Source organism: Columba livia, chromosome 3 (genome assembly GCF_036013475.1).
Source record: "Columba livia isolate bColLiv1 breed racing homer chromosome 3, bColLiv1.pat.W.v2, whole genome shotgun sequence".
Lineage (NCBI taxonomy): Eukaryota > Metazoa > Chordata > Aves > Columbiformes > Columbidae > Columba > Columba livia.
Window position 1 is genome coordinate 22,494,668 of NC_088604.1, and position 19,916 is coordinate 22,514,583.

The 19,916-nt window shown below is 38.9% G+C and overlaps 1 protein-coding gene across 11 annotated transcripts in view; it reads left to right on the top strand.

Moving 5' to 3' along the window:
* ARHGEF10 (Rho guanine nucleotide exchange factor 10) overlaps window positions 1-19,916 on the top strand; it is a 116,883-nt gene that overhangs the window by 66,759 nt on the left and 30,208 nt on the right. For 6 of the 11 annotated variants that reach the window (XM_065056036.1, XM_065056039.1, XM_065056037.1 and 3 more), the window contains 6 exons: window positions 10,846-10,961; window positions 12,570-12,697; window positions 13,177-13,277; window positions 14,507-14,691; window positions 18,019-18,105; window positions 19,444-19,667. In XM_065056036.1, the coding sequence (XP_064912108.1) occupies window positions 10,846-10,961; window positions 12,570-12,697; window positions 13,177-13,277; window positions 14,507-14,691; window positions 18,019-18,105; window positions 19,444-19,667 (841 nt within the window). The remainder of the gene's footprint in view (window positions 1-10,845; window positions 10,962-12,569; window positions 12,698-13,176; window positions 13,278-14,506; window positions 14,692-18,018; window positions 18,106-19,443; window positions 19,668-19,916) is intronic. The other 5 variants (XM_065056040.1, XM_065056042.1, XM_065056044.1 and 2 more) reach the window with 1 other exon arrangement.

Below are 19,916 nucleotides of genomic sequence, written 5' to 3' on the forward strand. Positions count from 1 at the left end.
AGGAATGTTTGATGGGTTGCAGTGTGCACTTGTGTTTTTGTTAATGTCTCGCTCAGTGAAAGGACAGATCGTCTCAAAAACAGAAATAGTGCAGCTGTAACCACCATTGCCATTAAAGCTGATTTTTACTGGTTTGTCTAAGGAGAGATACAGAATTGGGGAATGGAAAAAAAGTCAGCTTAATTATCACTTTGAGGCTGGACAATCATAATAAAATGTCCAGGGTAAGCAAGACTAAATGTTAGTGGCTTATCAACTCTAGCATTTATGATAAGGTTTTAAAGAGGATGACATGGCATGAATTTCTAGGCGAACTAACTTTCACCTCTGTGACATATGTATGGAGTAATAATGTAAATCTTTATTTTGAAACTATTTAAAATAGTACTGTACACTAAAGGAGATGTAATATGTTCATAAATGCACACTATCATTGATAGAAGCAAACAAAAGACCAGAGATTTTAGGAAAATCTAACTCCAGACAGCCTGTTCAGCTGAGCAAACTGGGTGACGTTTGATAGTTCACTTGTTATGTGGATATATGTTTCCAGGTGGTGGATTAGGCATAGAATAAATTAGGTGTTCCATGTTTGTCTCACCTACTTAGGATGAGATTCTTCTCTTTGCCTTTCATATTATTGATAGTGGTTATATGGCTTGACATTCACCTCTTCTGAATTTTTTTCTGTGTTGCCAGGGGTCTTATCCACATCATGACACAGAGTAGTAGAATAAGTAGAAACCTCGCAATGAGCGAGTATGAAAGAGGGAGGTAAGCTCCTCACATTACGCTTTCCACATGAGTTGTTACAGATAGTCTGGTGGGAACTCCGGTGTAAACTTCTGGCAGCTCTGCCAGTGTACAATACTTTCATCGTTTTAAATGCCCTCACATGTGTAGTTTCACTGCCTGATTGTGCCAGTGTTTATCTTCTCACATCTAGTTCCTCTCTCACCCTTTGTACCCATGTGGGCACACCTCAGAGGTCCTTAGGAGGGCAGGGGCTTCCAGGTCCATGCTGCCCTTGGCCTTCGCCTTCCCCTTTGGGACCTGTGAGAGGAAACTCTTCTTGTTCACTCTGAAGGCACTTCGCTTCCAGGATTTTCCTTCCCTGTGGGAACAGAGCCAGGAACTAGAGTTCCTCTGATCCATACCTGCAGTCAGTGTGTAGCTCAGGAAGACACCCGAGTGTTGTCCCAGCTAGAGTGATGCTGAGGAAGATGGACTGTGGGGTCCACACTTGTCAGCGTATCAGGGCTCTGGTGTTTCTCACTTGTGTTCTCTACTGCTTTTTTTTTTTTTTTTTTTTAAATTTCCTTCGTAGTCTGTGACACAGCACAGCTACTTCTGTCAGCAGGGAGAATATTTATGGCATTTTATCTCTGAAATTCCCTGTGTAGTAAGGATTAGCTGGAGTTAAATATAATCCTGAAGCCGTGCTCTCAGTGTATGAGCTACTTCTCACCCTCTCAAGGGGCTTTGTGTTGCCTTGGTATTGTATAATTTTACTCACAAATGGTATAACACAATGAATTTAATACCTTACTCAGTATTTGCAGTTGCAAGCTGTTGATTTTATCTTTGCATTAATCAAGCTGTGTGAATAAGCAGTGTGGTGGTTGGACTGTAGCTTTTGTGCAACCTGTCTCTTTGGTGTTCAGATCGGATACAATGAGCATATAGTGAGACAGGTCTGAGAATTCATGTAATTACCAGCTAAGAGCAAAGTATTAACATGCTTCACCTCCCTGTCAGCTGTTAAAAATACCTTGTCAGAGTTGAAACTTGGGAGGTTTGTTTCCCAGCGCTGCTCTATGTATACTGCGTGACATGTGGTACTCGATTCTTTGTCTGTGATTAGGACTTGAAGAATTCCTATCTTGCATGGTAGTGAGAATAAATACATTAAAGAGTTTTAGAGGCTCAGATTACCAGATTCAATAATTAAGCTCATAAAGATTACCTTTAGATGCTTATGTGATTAAAGTATGATTAGACTGAATAATGTAATTTCATGTTTATGCTAACACTCCTCATGTTGGTTGATGATGGTATGTCCTGACTGTATTGGTAATTAGGCTTGCTTACCCCATGTCTGAATTTAGCAGTTTGTGTTCTAGTAATCTCAGGGGTTTATTGCTTATCACTTCATACTGTATATGTAGTTGTGCTGCTTCTTTTTGCACTAGGTTACTAAATCTAATTTAGAGTTATGCTGTAAAGCTGTGTTGTGAGTAGCTGCTCAGTTTTTCAGTGGTGGCTGCTAACTAAGCTCTTGTTTTCTGAGATCGTTAACTGATTTACTATTTACTTCAATTTCCAAACCTGGAGACTGATATGATTCTCCAAATATTTGTGCAGTTTAGACCTGAGAGTATGGGTTGAACTATGGTAGCTCAGATATTTTGAGAGCATGCAACTTTAAAGATCACGAGTTGAATTTACCATGAAAGGACAAACATGGATAAGGCAGAAAGTCTCTTTTTCTCTTATGAACATTAAATTGACCTGTGGGTTTCTTGAGGCCTTAAACCAGGATTTTGGATTCACAGGCTACTTATTAAAATTTTATTTTACTGAAATTCCAGTTGGCTATTAAAATGCTTTAATAAGGGAGAAACTAGAAAACATAACCCACCCACGTGCTTCTCTGAGGTGTCTATGGAAACAGGAGCAGCATGAGTGAGCAAGTGGAAAGGCACAAATAGGAGGTGGGTAGTGCTGGGGAGTTGTCAGGGGCTTTGCTTGCATAACACAATATGCAAGAAGCTTGTAGTTCAGCATCTAAAAATCAAAATCTCATGTGTTTTGTCACTGGCTTTAACACTGATACAGAATTTCCAGGCAGAAGGTATCAGAGGAATGGAGGTGCCTCTCTTGTGTATAGCTGGTGCTTGGGTTTACCAAGTTCTGTACAAGAGAAGGTTTCAGTGCAGCAGGGGATCCCCATCATGGGCCCTCCAGCAAAAGCTAGGTGTTCTGGGGCAAAGGTTTTGTAAAGGGAAAGGGAATAATACTTAACAATGGGCATCAGTATCAATTGCTAAGTGAATGACAGTGTTCCTGCGGTTACAAATATCCATACATTTTGCCAGCTCTGTTTACCTGTTGCTGAAATAGATCACTTGTGTATTAAAGTGTCATATAAAGGTCTCGATTTCTACTTGCACTGAGAAAATTACATCCACTAGGAGCTCCATAGGGAGAATGTTTTTCCTCTCTTTGACAAGATTTCTTCCCCAGAGCAGCTGTAAGGCATTTGTCTTGTGTGTTTTGCATACCAGTGTATCTGTAGGAGCAGTATCCAGTACCACATATAGGGGAAGAATTCCTCAATTGCGGTAATTGAATCTTGGACCTTATTAATGGTTTCTGCTTTTCCTTTTTTAATTCTCAAGATCTTGAGAGAACAGGAAGCTCTTTTACATCAGGTATGACTTTGTCTCTCAGTCTCCATTCTTGTATTAATGGCAGGAATCTTAAATTGAGCAGTGGGATGCTCTCATCCTATTGTTACTTCATGAAAAAAATCAGTGAAACATTTCCAGTACAAATGAAGTGACATTTAAAACAAAACAATTTAACAGTTCTGACTGTACTTAAGTAGTTTAAAATGTATTACTGCTACAACATCATAGTTTAACCTAAACACATTAACAGTCTCATGAAATCTGTCCAGTTTATTATGAACTGATCAAGAATTCATCAGGTATCATGATGCTTTGCTTTCCAGAACACCATACAAGCTTCTCAGGTTTAAATGTAGACTTAAATGTTGCGGAAGGGGCCTATTATTTATTCTGAGTGCATAATTCTACGCAATACCAGTTTGTTATGCCTTCCTCAGACACAGCAACTTTAAAAGTTACCTCCCACGTACATAACTTCTCCCCCCATCCCAGGTGATTTTTATGCTCAAGATGAGGATTGAATCTTTTCCAAATCTCTTTCCTTCATAAGACTTGATGTTTCAGTGTGCTGCCTGGGTGCACACAGATGGCTCAGTGGGAGGAAGCAATACAAATGTGCTCAGCCTTGAAGACCAGATTGCAAATGGCAAGTCAAATTTGGGATCTGCAGCCTTTCAGAGTAGTCTTCAAATCTGGCATGTCCTTCAAGCGTATCATTAATTTTATGTTACCCTTCAATAATACTGGAACTGTAGCCTTGTTCAGTTTCAGTTGTGTTTTTCACATGTGAGCATTCGTGAGCTTCTATTTCATGTAACACCAAGTCTGACTGCAGGACTCTGTGTCTCTCAGAAGCAAAGTAATCTTTTTAAGGACTTTGAACGTCCATGACACATCAGTTCTGACTTCATGTCAATATGACTTTTTCCAAAGCAATTTATGTTGATGGATTGTGGTTTTGAACTGTGTGGGGAAAAGGTCATTACTATAATCATACTCAAGGCAGATCTTGTCAATATTAGATACTTTGCCGTAAAAGAGATACCCAGGAGTATATCTAATAAGAGTCTTTGTCTTTAACACAATATGTAATACAGAAATATTTGCAAGAATAGTTGCAATATTGAGAGTATACTGGATGAGGCTTTTATTTTACTTGCACACCATTTGGATTTATATAATATTACTTGAAAGAAATAATGGTAATTGGGAATAAACAGGAGTTTAGCATGGAAAGGGCCAACCAAAGCCATTATGTTTGCTTCCCCAGGAGCAGACGTTTAAATTACGGGTGACTGTGTCTGCTCTAGGCATTGTAATGCTTTCTTTTTCCCCCTTAGTAGCATAAATCTGTAATAAAATAATAATTCGCAAGTGAGAATTGGGGCGCACAGCAAAAGCTACTGGTAAATGTGTACAAGTAACAAATCACCATGGTAAATAAATGTGTCCCGTAGTCGTTGTTTTGGAGGAAGAATAGTGCATGATCAGTTCAGGTCTACGAAATCCAATATGCTTGTGGTGCCTGTGAGAATTGAAAGTTCAGAGGAATGGGAGCAGCTGCCCCAGCAGTGCCCATCACAGCCACTGCTGCTGGTACAGGGAGGATAGAAGGGGCACATCAGGCTGGCAGCACAGAAAGGAGAAAACTCCAGTGCCATGGGAGTCTTATTCACGTCCTATTACTCGCTGATTCCAGAGCACAACAGAGATCCTCTCCCCCTCTGCCCACACCCAAGCACAAGCCCACGGATACTTTTCTTGCATGTGTGTATTTATACATGACCTTCCAACTCCTAATTTTGCCTAAGCCAAGTTAAACTGGCTTTAACCACACCCAGGGAGTTTCCTGCAGGCTTTGAAAACGGCTGGATGTAAATGGGCTAAAATTGCTTCTGTTTCAATTATAAGAATTACTTCAAGGCAGGCAAAAATGGTGAATTGAAAGCTGTGGTGCTGAAAGTAACTCCGGGAAATGAGCAAGTAAAATAAGTATTCAGTTTTATATTCAAATGTATCTTGATTTAGGAGCAGTTGTTACAAAAAGCAGAATCTTCCCAGCCCAATTTTACATAGCAGCAAAAATCAATTTAAACTTTAACCTCCTTTCTTCCTTCTAAATCAAGTGGCAGTTTTGTGGATTTTTTTAACCTTGAATATATTTCATAATAATGCTGAGCAAGGAATTAGGTATTTTGCATGAATTACTGGTTGTTGGCAATAAACTTGCCTGTTGCAGGGATGCACAAATTCCTCTGGTAACATCTTAGCAACAAAGGAGTTGATGAAAAAAATTCCTGCTAACTTACATGTGGCCAAGATTTCACCCTTGATCTGTAGGTGGAATGCAAAAAACATTGCCTCCAAAGCTCCATATGTGGTTATTGTTTACAGCACGCTGCCTCCTTCTTGCCTGGGCACACCATCCTCTGTAATGTGTAGGATGTGTAGAGCTGGGGAGAACATTCTCTGTACTTATGGAGGGTTTTTTTCACATTGGAAAAATAAGTTGTTTTGGAGCTTGATAATTTGCAAGAGTGGCTTAGAAATAGGAAGGAAATGGCTTTATCATTTGTGAAACATTTCAAAGTACAGAAAGAAACAAAGCACATATCTGCTTTGGAGTGAAGCCAAGAGTTTTTCAGTGCTTTCTGTGGAAAAAAAAAAAAAAAGGTGAACACCCACCCCAAAATAGCCAGCAAGTGAATGGTCAGGGAACGTGTGTGGGCTGAAGCAGCCAGTCTTTGGCTGTGAACTGAGAAATGCATCTGATGAACAGATTAGTGTGCCCCCCACTCCTTCACCAGGAGAAGCCCTCCATCAGGCAATTCTCAGATGGGTCAACTGGTAGCCAACATTTTAACCACCAAGAAGCTAATCCTATTTTAAAAGACATTGTGAGTAACCCTCACAGGACCCAGTTCTGAGATGAAGTTGCTGTAACTTGTCATTCGTTATCCAGACACAAACCAAGTGGTCAGTCCTTGGAGGGCTCTATTCTGATGAGTCTACCATTGCTGATCTGAGAAACCCAGTTATTTTTGTGTTCCAGTTTGTACCCACTAAGGACCTCCATGACAGAGTGATATTAGCTGTGGCTATTGATCTAGTCCTTGGCTGACTATTAAAATTTCTTCTTAATTTGACTGTTTGTCTTTTGTAGAACATCAAAGGATGGAAGCAGGCTCTCTTTAATTATTTATTGATTTGCTTTTTGGCTTCCTTTCCTGTGCTAAGAATGTGGTCTTTAATGAATGAGCCTAAAATGACTTCCGTTTGGTTTTTCTGTGTGACAAAATTTCAGATGGCAGCTTAGTTTATTTGCTTTGACACTCTCATTGCATCCTTTTTATCCTGACTTATTAAAAGCTTATAAAATATTCACGATACAGACAAAATGGATTCAGGTGACAATTATTGCATGAAATTCGATTCATGCCTTATTCCATAGGCTGGAACAAGGATATTTGTAAGAACATAATAAAGCTCCAGGAAGAGTGTGTATATACTGTACAGGGCAAGCAGTTAAAGCTTTCTCTATGGCCTCAGTTGAAGACTATGGCATAGAGTCTTAGAGCATCTAAGAGTTGCCTGAACTCCTGCTGTTAGATGTTGCAGGTTAGTGTCCATTTTCCATCCTGCTTCCAATAATAAAATGAAATGTCTGGTAACTGTGCCTTTATGAAGCTGCAAAGAGTGATCATGGCTTTTAAAACTTAGAAATAAGGTAATTCACTTGAGTAAAAATATCCATCCTATACAAGGGAACCCTCACAAACTTTCAGCTTTTCATGACCTGGTAGTTGTAAATTTTTCTCTTGGTTCAAACCTACAAGGATAAATTTCAGAAATATTTGTAGTACGTTTTTCAGTGCAGCAGTTTGGGTTGTTTAGTAGCGGAGTTCATAAATGACAGGTGAGTGGACTACTGCCAAAATCTCAACTAAACTGCCAATTACTTCTAATCAGTCTAAATTGTGTTTTGCAGAAGTTATCTTTTTGTTACAGAAATTTGGGGCAAGAATGATTTCATTTGTGTTCTTTACAGTGCCAACACATTAATCATGGCTTTTGGCTAGATTTCACTGAACTTCTATTAACACTGATCCACCCCTTTCTTTGCAAGTGGCCTCATCAAAATCAATAATAATGATGCATTTAGGAACTAGCAATTTTGGTGCTTAAAAAATTAGTATTGTAGACGTTAGTAAGGAAAAAGGTGTAAGCTAGCAGAAGAGGGATACAAGGAGAGAAGTGTTCACAGATTTCAGATGTTGATTTTCCAGGTATTTGGTTTGAAGGAAGTGAAAATGCAGCTTAATGCAAGTATGTAGCCTGCAGTTCCAAAGAAGTGTTTAATTTATTTTTTTTTTTTTAAGAAATCTGCAAACATACTCTACTGACTGTAATCTCAAAACTCTTAGGTCTACTTTGCAGTAATTTCTTTTCATTGTGTACGATAAATGTAATGATCTTTTCTTATTCACTGATTTCTTTCTACAAGTAAGAAAGGCTAGATTGTTCTTTTAATTAGCATTCAGAACAGGCAAATAAGAGTGGATGAAAGTTGCATCTTTCTGTGGCTGGGTAAACAGTAGTAAGTGCAGTCTTCCCCTGTTAAGTGCTCAAGGGCAACACACAGAAATCCTTTCGTCACTTCAAATTACCGGAAGATTTAAAGGCAATAGAATAATATGAAATTTTATAGGAATGTGCAATATCTCAGGTTTATGTTGCATTTTCCTGCAGTGAAGGTGAGAATTCAGAGACAAAGCAACACTTAACATTTCCTTGAGCCTTGAAATTTTATGCTCTTTAAGGCTTAAGGCAGTCTCCCAGCTTAATATAGTGAATTATGCTAAAGTATCCAATAGTGGCCTCAATCTGTATGATGGCTTCAAATAGGAAAATGTCTTTAGAAAATACTTACTTTTATACATAACTGAGACTGTATGATTGATTTAAGGAGGATTGTCTTGTACATATTTATTTTCATGTTTATTGTGGATGATGCTACTCTTGATAGCTTCAAGTTGAGTTTGTTGTGTCCCTGAAGCAGACCCAGGGGAGGGAGGTGCTGGCGGTGTCTCAGCTGGCAGCTGCGCTGTGTCCACAGAATCACAGAATGTCAGGGATTGGAAGGGACCTCGAAAGATCATCTAGTCCAATCCCCTGCTGGAGCAGGAACACCTAGATGAGGTTACACAGGAAGGTATCCAGGCAGGTTTTGAATGATTCCAGAGGAGACTGCACAACCTCCCTAGTCAGCCTGTTCCAGGGTTCTGTTACTCTCACTGAGAAGTTTCTTCTCAAATTTAAATGGAACCTCCTGTGTTCCAGTTTATACCCATTGCCCCTTGTCTTATCATTGATCGTCACCAAGAAGAGCCTGGCTCCATCCTCGTGACACTCACCCTTTATATATTTATAAACACTGAGGTCACCCCTCAGTCTCCTTCTGGCTAAAAAGACCCAGCTCCCTCAGCCTTTCCTCATAAGGGAGGTGCTCCACTCCCTTAATCATCTTTGTTGCCCTGCGCTGGACTCTCTCCAGCAGTTCCCTGTCCTTCTGGAACTGAGGGGCCCAGAACTGGACACGGTATTCCAGGTGTGGTCTCACCAGGGCAGACTGGAGGGGAAGGAGAACCTCTCTGGACCTACTAACCACCCCCCTTCTAATACACCCCAGGATGCCATTGGCCTTCTTGGCCACAAGGGCACAGTGCTGGCTCATGGTCATCCTGTTGTCCACCAGGACCCCCAGGTCCCTTTCCCCTACACTGCTCTCTCATAGGTTGTTCCCCAACTTGTGCTGGAGCCTCGGGTTGTTCCTACCCAGATGCAAGACTCTACACTTTCCCTTGTTATACTTCATTACATCTTTCCCTGCCCAACTCTTCAGCCTGTCCAGGTCCCGCTGGATGGCAGCACAGCCTTCTGGTGTGTTAGCCACTCCTATCAGTTTGGTGTCATCAGCAGACTTGCTGATAGTACACTCTATTCCCTCATCCAAGTCGTTGATCAATGTATTGAATAGTACTGGTCCCAGTACAGACACTTGAGGCACTCCACTAGATACAGGCCTCCAACTAGACTGTCCCTGCAGCTGGAGCAGGTGACATGGTTCCTGTCTCTCCTTCTGACCTGTCTGCAGAGCCAGCATTTTATTTAGATTGTGTTCTTGCCAACACAGGGTTGAAAATCCTTATGCTTCAGGGGAGTTGTCTGCCCGCAGACCAGCTTCCAAAGCTGTGGTTGAGGGTGGAGGATCCATAGTTTGGATGCTGCATTGCGTGAGTTAAATAATCTGCAGGGGCTTCCTGGAAAAGTGACCCAGCCCAGTTCCTGTCATTCAGCCCAAGGGAAACATGCTGACCCTGTGTGAGCCCGTGTGGATTTTTTGGGGCGAGGGAAAGTGTTGTTTCCACAAGAGCTGTATAGTCGTTCTGCTCCTGACATGGAGTCTGGGAGTCAGGGCATTAGCAGGACTTTGCAAGCTTTGTACCTTTAAATAGACACCTTATCCTACCAATCAGAATACTTTTCTGAGTTAGTGTTGTTGTATCAACATATGTACTTTTTGATGGTTAGGCCAAAATATTTCTGCTGCTGTTAAGATTTGTTGATGATCTCAGTGCAGAACCTTTGTTCACTTAGCCATGTTTGCAATAAAATTTCAAGTGGTTCAGTGAAACCAAAGGCTCATGTTAGAGTTAAGATATGGATATATGATCCAGAACTGTCCTGTGATTGATTAAACAAATTTTGAGTTTTAAGCCATTGTAGTGAAAGCTATAAATAATTTTTTGGCTTTGTCATGTGACCAAAAGCAAGCTGCAGGAAGGATCTGAGGTGTAACAGCAAGTGCGCTGCTTGGTGCGAAGCAAAACTGCCATCTCACTGAGAGATTGTTGGGGACAGGGGAGCTTTTGGTATTTGTCATGGTTGTAGTGCGTGCTTATTAAAACTACTCATAATGCTCTCCATCATACCAGATGAACAAACTGGATCTTAATTGTAACTACAGAAGGAGTGATAAGGTGAGCTAAAAGGGAATGCCTATGGTGATACCTCTACATACAAAGCTGATATGTGGTAACATTCTGCTGTCTATAATTTCCTGGGAAGCACTTCATAATTATCTGTCTGCAGATTCATTTAAGGCACCTGAGGCAGCAAAATGAAATATTCATGATGTATATATAAATAAACCACTCTGATTTTCAGAAATAATGAAGACCCTATGTGCACGCTGGTGCATTAGTTGTTTTTACAATCTAGAGAAAGCTTTGCCAATTTTGATAAGCTTGATTTTCATAGTGTTAAGAAATAGCAAAATATTTTGATGCTGTTATATTTGTCATGCTTTCCTCTTTCAGCTGAGAGTGACATCTTTTTATTATACATAACCTTATGTTTTTATTTATTTTAGACAAGCTCTATATGGGACCAGGGCAGCTGTACCATGATCTGCAGAACCTTTTGCATGACTTGAATGTAGTTGGTCAAATTAGTCAATTAATAGGCAGCCTTAAAGGAAACTATCAGGTAATAAACAATGCCGGATTTATTTTTCAAACACGTACCTGTCGTAAAGTAGCACAATTGTCTCTCCCTAGAATCTGTGCAAGACATTCTTTAGCATTCTCTCTAAAGAATGTAATAATTTTAATCTCTAGTAATTCATTTACTGTTAACTGTGTAGTGTTATAAGTAGATTACGGCTGTCTTCTAATCTTGTTTTTCTTTATTGTTTTTAAGTGTAGGTGAATACTACAAGTGTCTGCATTTGCTCAGTAGCTGATAAGCTTACATGGAAACAGAATTGCATTTTGATCTTAAGAAATTGGATTCTTGCAGTTAGGCAAGGCAGTAGGAGGATGGTTGTTTGGAGGAAACTCTTGATGCCCACCCGAGCTCATAAGCCTGGCTTTGGGGAGAGCTGTACTTAAAAATGAGTGCAGATTACAAAAATATAAAAGGATTTTTCAGAGGAGTTTTGAAAGTAATTAGTTCAGCTTTGTTCACACCCCTTTTGATTAGTTTGTATTCCCACAAACAGATATGGTACTTCAACAATGAATTTCAGAATGACTTCTCCACAGTCCTAAGACTTAAAAAAATTGCTTTTTATCTTTTGTTTCATATGCTTTCTGTGTGCTTAGGCACAATTTTTAACTCCTACCTGCCACCGTAAATATATACCTGTGTGTGTGAATGCGTATGTGAAAGCTGAATTTCTCTGGAGTTATCTTGGCTTCAGAGTCAAGGGATTTAAATAAAACGTAACCTTTTGTGAAAATGCATACTGTGTAGGAATTTCATGGAAAAAGTACTTTTGGGCAAAATTTCACAAGCATTTGAAGGTGAATTTCAGCTGCATTATTGGCAATATGTATGTCACAGATGCCATAAGAAACTCACCTGTTAACTTATACAAAACCTTTCTGCCTGTACTTCTAGTCAGAGCTAATGACATTTTGAAAACTTAAAATTCAGTCAATGTTTCCAGGTAGAGATGGGAAAGATAATTTGAGGAATGAGGTTGTCTTGTCTATTTTGAAAAAGACTTACGTTTTCATAAAATTCTGACTGTGGAAAATCATTATACTTTTGTGTATGAAGACTCATTTCTATTGATGCTGTAAGTGTCGCTCAGGTGAGCTTTTACCCTCTGTGACCAAGCACTCGGCTTGCAGCCACAGAGACAGCTTTCATGATGGCTCTGTAAACATTTTGGCTCAAAGATATGAAAAAATACATATTGGCAGTATTATTTGCAAATATTTTTGTGAGATTTTCTTCAGAAACAGAATTTGTTGGTTCTCTGTAACTACTTATTGAAATGAAGGGGTTGTGTGTACACCTGACGCAAATTTGCGTGTTTTAATCTGACAAATGCTTGGGAATGTCATTTGTGTATCATCAAACTCTGCAATGTGAAATTAAATAACCAGATAGAATATGTTAGCCAATTTTTTACAGATATTTTGGAAATGTGTTTACCGATATGGCTAAATTATCTGTGAATAAAATGCAGACTAATTGAGGGCCAGGTGCCAGGAATTGTTTGTTACATGCAGAGATCACCTTAGTTAGCCTGTTGGAAATAGGCCAGTAGGCTGGCACTGAATCTTAGCTTTTTTAATTTTTCAGAACTTAAACCAATCTGTAGCCCATGACTGGACCTCAGGTTTACAAAAACTGATTTTGAAAAAAGAAGATGAAATCAGAGCGGCAGATCGCTGTAGAATTCAGCTGCAACTTCCAGGAAAACAGGACAAGTCAGTAGTAATCTTGATTACGAAACTTTCTAAATGAGTTTATGTATTAGGCATAGATGTACCAGGGATGACTTGGGAATCTGTAGCTTTTCCGCCTCTTCTGTCTCCATAGTTAGCCTTTGACTTCTGCTCCCGTGCCACCAGGCTGGGAACTTGCATGTTCCAGGGCAGTGTTGTAGTTTTTCTCCCATTCTGCAATCCTGTGTTCCAGATACAAGAAGCGAGAGAGGAACCATGGCAGAGGCAGCTAGCGGGGAACAGCCCTGGTTATGTTGCTTCAGCAAGGAGGGTGTTCTTATCGTACCATTTTGTGTAAAGTGTAGGAAGATGGGCATATGCTGTATCACAGGCTGCATGCTTATATCATAGCTGTGTCTTTGAGTGTTAGAAAATAATGAAATTTCATCTTGCTTGACATCTCTAACCTTGACGGTATCTCATACTCCATGCACTTAGAGCGGTGTGTTTTTGTCTTGCAGGTCTGGGCGGCCCACTTTCTTTACAGCGGTGTTCAACACATTTACCCCTGCCATCAAACAGTCTTGGATCAACAATTTACAAATGGCTAAACTGGCCCTGGGTAATTCTTAGCTACTTAAATTTCCTGTCAAGTTCAGGTAGCTCTCAATGTCGAGTGTAATCTATTTTATTTTTATTTTTTAGAAAAATGATTGTGAAAATCTATTTGCAGATGTTAAAACTGCAATACAGTAAATAGTAGTGATTGTGTATCACTAGAAAGCAATGATGTTATAGATAGGATGGGGGTTTCATTATGAAATAATACAATTTCTACAGTATTTTAATGAAGTCTGTGTTAACCATTATTCATTGTTATATCTAAATAAAAAAGAGTGAGATACACTACAGAAGAGACAGGTAAGGAGGTTATTGTGTTACACTTCTATTTCATCAGATCTTATGAACGTTGAACTTCAGATTTAAATTTCTCAGTTTTAGCTCAGAGTGATTTAAGCTAGGAAGTATCAGTAAAGCTGTTGAGTTTATTTGTTTAGCTTTCTGAGCATGAAATAAGCTTTGGGTGTAGTTTTAATATAATGCAATATTTCTATATTTGGATATGTAAAACTCAAGGTTTTTTGGGGAGATGTTTTTTTAACATAAATCTGCAGTCTTCAATGGAGGGATTAGAACACACAAACCTGACTGAAGTGGGAGCAATGAAGGGTTTGCTCTCCTGTGATATTATTAGTCTCCTGTGTTTGCATGGGGGAAAGGTTTCCAAAGATACAGGAGATTTTGAATGCCTAAATTGAGAACCATTGAGGATGTGCACTTGCTAGAAAGCGAGTTTCACCAGCATATCTTCAAAACACAGTGCTTTTTTGGTATCTCACTGAAGGCAGGCAAAACCACAAAACCAAGAGAGAATGAATGTCTGTATCATTCCAGGAGGAGGATCCTTAGAGTTACAATAAGTAGTAGTTGGTAGTGATGTCACTTATACATGCAGGGAAATGCTATTTGCAAAACAGATTTCTGAAAGCCTGAGAAGAGGTATGATGTGCCTTTTCCTCTTTCGGTAATCTGCCGACAGGATCATTAAGAGAACATCCTTAACGCTTTGCTAGTGTTAAGCTGTTTGTTTTGTTGTCAGTGGTGTTTGTGGGGTTTTTTTGGTCTTTTTCTTTCTCTTTTTTTTTTTTTTTTTTACGTTATTAATATGTATGTAATCTACTATATTGAATTTTTGCTTGTAGTTTTAAGTTGTAATTTGTGCATATATGGCATAAGAACAGCCTGACTGGTATTAACAAATCCTAATAGAATTCTTTTCTATTCCTTTAGAGAGGTACAAGTACTTATTCAGTGCAAATATTGCGGGATGTTTGTTTGTTCTTTCCATAACAGCGGAAGATAACCTGTTAGGTTGGTTCTGTGTAGAAGATGATGGAAATCAGATCAAAAAAGAGAAACATCCTCTTCTTGTTAGACACATGCCAGTGATGATGGCCAAGCAACAGGAGTTTAAGGTGAACAGAATTGCTACATGAAATTGATGTTACTTTTCTCATGTGATATAACTGCTGAAGGATACCATATTGTAAATACATCTATTAATTCACATCTATTATTTCTCTTGAGTGTAAGATCAGTAGCAATGAAAGGTTCAAGAGGGTCACAGGCAGTCTTTGAGTCACTAAGGAACATAGTGCTTATATAGTATGACATTTACTTCCAGATGGGAGCTCATCACCAGGTGAAAACAGAACTGCTGGGAACTTTTAATTGGTCTTGAGGTTTCCAAGTGTTTGTTTGAGTTCAAAGTAACCTGGGGCTTACAAAGTGTAAGGATCTGGTCTCTGTGATAGCTGTCCTCTACTGGTAGAACTATACTGAATTCTCCTAAAATTTTTTATTTTCATTAGTGCACAGAGAACAATAGTTTCAAAAGAATTTAAAAATCTCCAGTTTTAAGGGGTATTTTATAAAACCTAGTTCTATTCTGAACAATGATACAAAAAATGTCTTAATGGCTTATTTCCTAAAGTAACATGTCAGTTTGAAGTCATATTGACCACTGCCTTTAATGATGGAAAATAAGTACAGTGTGTCTAGACCAAGAGATGGGAGGGAAGGGTGCTGGATAATTTTTTTTTCCTGTGCATCAACAGGATTTTTTATAAACCATCAATCAGTCTTGCACAAAAGCACTAATGGAGATAAAATTGTGTTTGTATGGCCAGAATCCCAACATTGAGTTAGCATCATTGCATGCGTACTGCTTAAAGCAGTAGGTCTGCAGACCCTTTTTGCCAGGACAGCCTACACAGGTGGAACATTCAGCTGGCAGCTTCATTTCAAGTGTGAATGCACAGGCCTGGATGTTGAGGGAAGATAACTGCTAGCTGGAAATGCATTTGAGATATGTAACGGTGTTAAATCCAGCTGTTCCTATGATACTGGTTTTGGAGCAGAGCTGTGGTTTACAGCAGCCAAAGTCTACTGAAAGTTTCCTCTCTCCCAGACAACCACATCCTTATCTTATTAGACGCTCTGCTTTGCTTGTATTGAATACTTTCTAAAATCATCAAGCTAGTTTAATATTTACATTTCCTTAAAGGCTATGTGTTTTAGGTCCTCTTGTTCCATGCCAGGACCCTTGAAGGCCAAGGCAACCTGTAATCGAGTTAAAACAGAACCTGTTAGTTTTGAAAGTAAAATCTGTTCCTGGTACAGTTGGGTAATGGTCTTTGCCTTGGTCTTCTCAGCAGAAGACAGTATGTGGCAGTGTTTGCCTGAGCCTCCAGGTCAACTTGGCCAGTTTTGTAGCTCCTAAAGATAACACGGTTGTGAGCCCAGCTGTCATGCCTGATGCTCCTAAGTCCTTGATATTACTGAAAAAGATGATCTAAGTATTATTGGTGGTTTTCTGCAGCCTCAGCTGCAGTTTGGGTGTCAGGCCACAGCTTGGGGTGGGAAGAGAAGCTTTGCTGGGCTGACACTGCTTGTTGTGTCTCTGTGTGCTGCTCAGGCTGCCCGGTAGTGCAGGGAGCCTGTGACACTGTTTCCCATCACAGCAAGTTTACACCTCAGGCAAAGGGCTTTTGTCAAGATCGAGAGCAGAAATGCCACGGTTTGATTGTTGAAAACATCATTGATTTTGACTGACGCAAAGTAACGCGGAGATGTAACAAACAGCCTGAGAAATAGTCAGCATGCAGCCTGTCTTTTCTGTTCCTAGTGGTGTATTTATCTGTCACAGCTACTGTAAATCACCATTATGAGTAGATAGGTTCAGCATGTGTTAAATGAGACATGCTAAGACTGGCATGGATAGCTCCTCTTTGTTTTAAAAACCTTGTGTTTTTCTCATCTGTCAGTTTCCATCTTTTGTCCTCATACTGAATTGAAAGACATAACACTTTTACTACTGCTAATCACTTTGTGATGCCTGCTTATTTCAGGGAGATTTCAGAAAATCTTTGCACTTTTGAAAATTAAGTAAACTGGGAATTTACAACTCTAACTCACACCTGATTGCTTCCTTTTTTAGTTATTCCCTGTAATGAGGAGATGCTGTCAGTTTATGGTGAAGTTGTCTAAGTTAGTACTAAACAATTTATCTGTAGTACTGCAATATAATCCTGATGACATTTGTGTCTGAGATGAGAGCATAAGTGTGAATTATAGAGAATCTTGTCTAAAAATGTAGTATCACACCTCATCAGGAAGCCTTTTATTCTCTACATGGTTATTAAGTGCTTTTATATGTTTTAAAGTGTTTACATAAGCTTTAGGGAGCTCTGCCATGGACATTCAGGAAATTAGGGAAAAGAGAACTCCATGACTGCTCATAAAAATGCTTCTTTTCAGAGCCCTGGTGCTTGAATGATTTTTCAGAGTTGGGATGGACTTAAATATGGATTGTGAGTCTGTAGCTTTCAGGTTTTTCTCAAATGGCCTGCATAATAAAATCATGAGTAGAGTTATTAATTTACTGACAGTAACATGATGACATGAAGTTGCAAGGGAATACGAGTATTATGGATGATACTATTGCATTTAAAATGAGTAAAGCACCTGGAGGAACAATTGAATGGAAGGAAAGAAAAAAATTACAAGTACACATTGAGGAGGTGGTTGAGCAGAAAGTCTGCAAAAGTTATTTTTTATTAGACCAGCAATCTAAGGATTGGTTAAGTATGTGACATTGTTACAAAAGCGAACAGTCAATGGAATGTGGACAAAAGTAACTTTGATGCAGTGCTTCTAACAGCTCTGCTAGAGTAGCATGTTCAGGTGAAAAAGTTCTGCACTCTCAAGTACAGGGAGCTGATATGACTGCTGGAGAGATGCCAGTTTGAAAAGTGATAATAAAGAATTTTAAAACCAAGAAAAAATAAGTATTTTGATGTTTAAAAAATTAATTAAGTGATAATGTTCATTTAGCTTAATGAAGGGGAGACTCAGGCATGGTCATGACATACATAAGCTTTACATGTAAAAGGCACTGCAGAAGGGAAGGAAGTTCCTGCTGCCTGAGATGAGGAGTAACAGGCCAACGATGACAGCAAGCATGATGTTAAGTTGGGCATTTGGGAAAACTTAAAGGTCATGAAGCATTTGAGCAGATCAGATAGAAAATTTTTACTTTTTGGCTTTGTCTGTAAGAGCATAGATAAGGAATGTGTCAGGAACAAGACGTGTAGCTGACCCTGCCCATGGGAAGCTGGACAGACTAAACTGGCTTCTTGCCTTCTGTGATTCTTTGATATCTTTACATGATTTAGTTACAGACTAAATTAGGCAAAAACTGGTATTTAATGTGGTAAGTGCTCTCTTTTCCTTTTTTGAAGGTTGAATGTGCTGCTTATAATCCTGAACCATACCTCCCTGGTGAGACAGAGTCAGATTCCTGTGCCATGGAACATGGTTTCCTTTGGGTAAGTGTCATCTTTAAAAGCTAAAAAGGGGGTTGTCTCCTGTTTGTTTGCATTGTTTTTTGTGACTCACAGCAGGATATGGATCTAAAATAAATTTGGGGTTGTTCTTTTTTCTTTTTGGGTTTTGTTTGTTTTAAGATAGGTGTCTGTAAAGGCTAGCTAGTAGTTTTGGACATGTGATTTTGCTGTTCTCTGTAGGGTGTCACTTATTTGTATGTGATTTGTTAGTGTGGCACAGAACAAATTCCAAAGTGCTGAGCACATTCAGGAGTGAGTTATGTGCTGATTTATAATGAGGGCTGTTAAAACCCATATGAGCTCACACTGTCCTATTGTCTGTTGCCATATTTTTAAAATGTATTAGCCATAAATAATCTATTTATGTCTGTGCATAGGAAAACCCCCCTCTTCTGGCATATTGTTATGACCTAAATATGCAGATATTCCAGCAGACAAAGTGAGATAGCCAATACTTATGCTAATGATTTCAGTAGCTTTTCTTCTTACTACAATACTGAAATTTTAAGGGAACCCTTGTGAATTGAAAGTGGAAGTTAGGAATAGCTTTTGTCAGTGGTCTTCTTCAGGCAACCCCTAGAATTTCTTTTTGTCTTTGCTATTTGTAAAAAGTCATCACAAATATATGCCAATAAAATCTTTATACTGGCACAAAATGTTTTATTTATTTTCTATTTGCTATGTTTTTTCATTTCATATAAACATAAAGAGTTACTAAATAAAAACATTTGTGCTGCTTGGGCAGACATTTGTTTTTTACTCTTCTCAGATCCCTAAAATGTAGAGATTTGTGGACATATTGATGATATTTAGTTCTGGATCAGGGAGAATCCTGGGATTCTGTATCAGCAACTTTATGAAAGGGATTATATTAATAATCCGTTTTTCTTTTTGGACAGAGCATTTATTTGTACAGCTGTTACTATGCAACAGGCAGTCCTCAGCTATATTATCTGTTTTAAAGAATCTGAGAACTTAGAACACCAGTTATTAAATCAATTTATTACACAGGTACTTGTTGTAATTGCGTTACATTATATATATACATATGAGTCAGACATCAGAACAAGCCATAATATTCCTCCTTTCAAAAACAAAAGAACTGATTTTGTGAGTATACAAGGGTAGATAATGTTTTGAAATCTCTTGTATTTGTGCTGAATTATTTTCTTGTTTATGTCTTAATGCATGAAACCCTCATATAACTTGAGGTGCGCTCTTCAGTTACTATTCCAGTCATTCTTTCTTGTTAATGCTGATCTTCCTGGAGACAGGTGTCAGTCTTGGTCTTTTTTTGTTTGTTTCCTCTTTCCAATTCAGATTGGCAGTTGTACTAATCAGATGGGCCAGATTGCAATAGTCTCATTTCAAAGCTCCGGCCCCAAGGTTATTGAGTGCTTCAATGTGGAATCACGAATTCTCTGCATGGTCTACATACCAGAGGAGGAGAAAACGAAAGAGCAAAATAAGGCTTTTGACTCTGAAAATGTTCTTGCAAAAGCTTCTAATGTGCCTACTATTTGCCTTGGCATGGAAGAAGGAAGGTGATTCTCATTTTTAGTGTACTATGTATGATTTATTCATTAGGTTTACTATTCTATAGCAGAATTGTGTGAGATACTTCCAAGAAAATGTTTTCTTTTTAAAAAAGTATCTGTGAATACCCAGTGACCTCAACTTATCCTTTATGCCTAAATCAAGGAGAAAATACACTCCACGTGATATTAAAATACAGTATGTAGTGTTTGAAATTAAAATAATATGAGTCTTTGATGAAAGAGGATTTATTCATC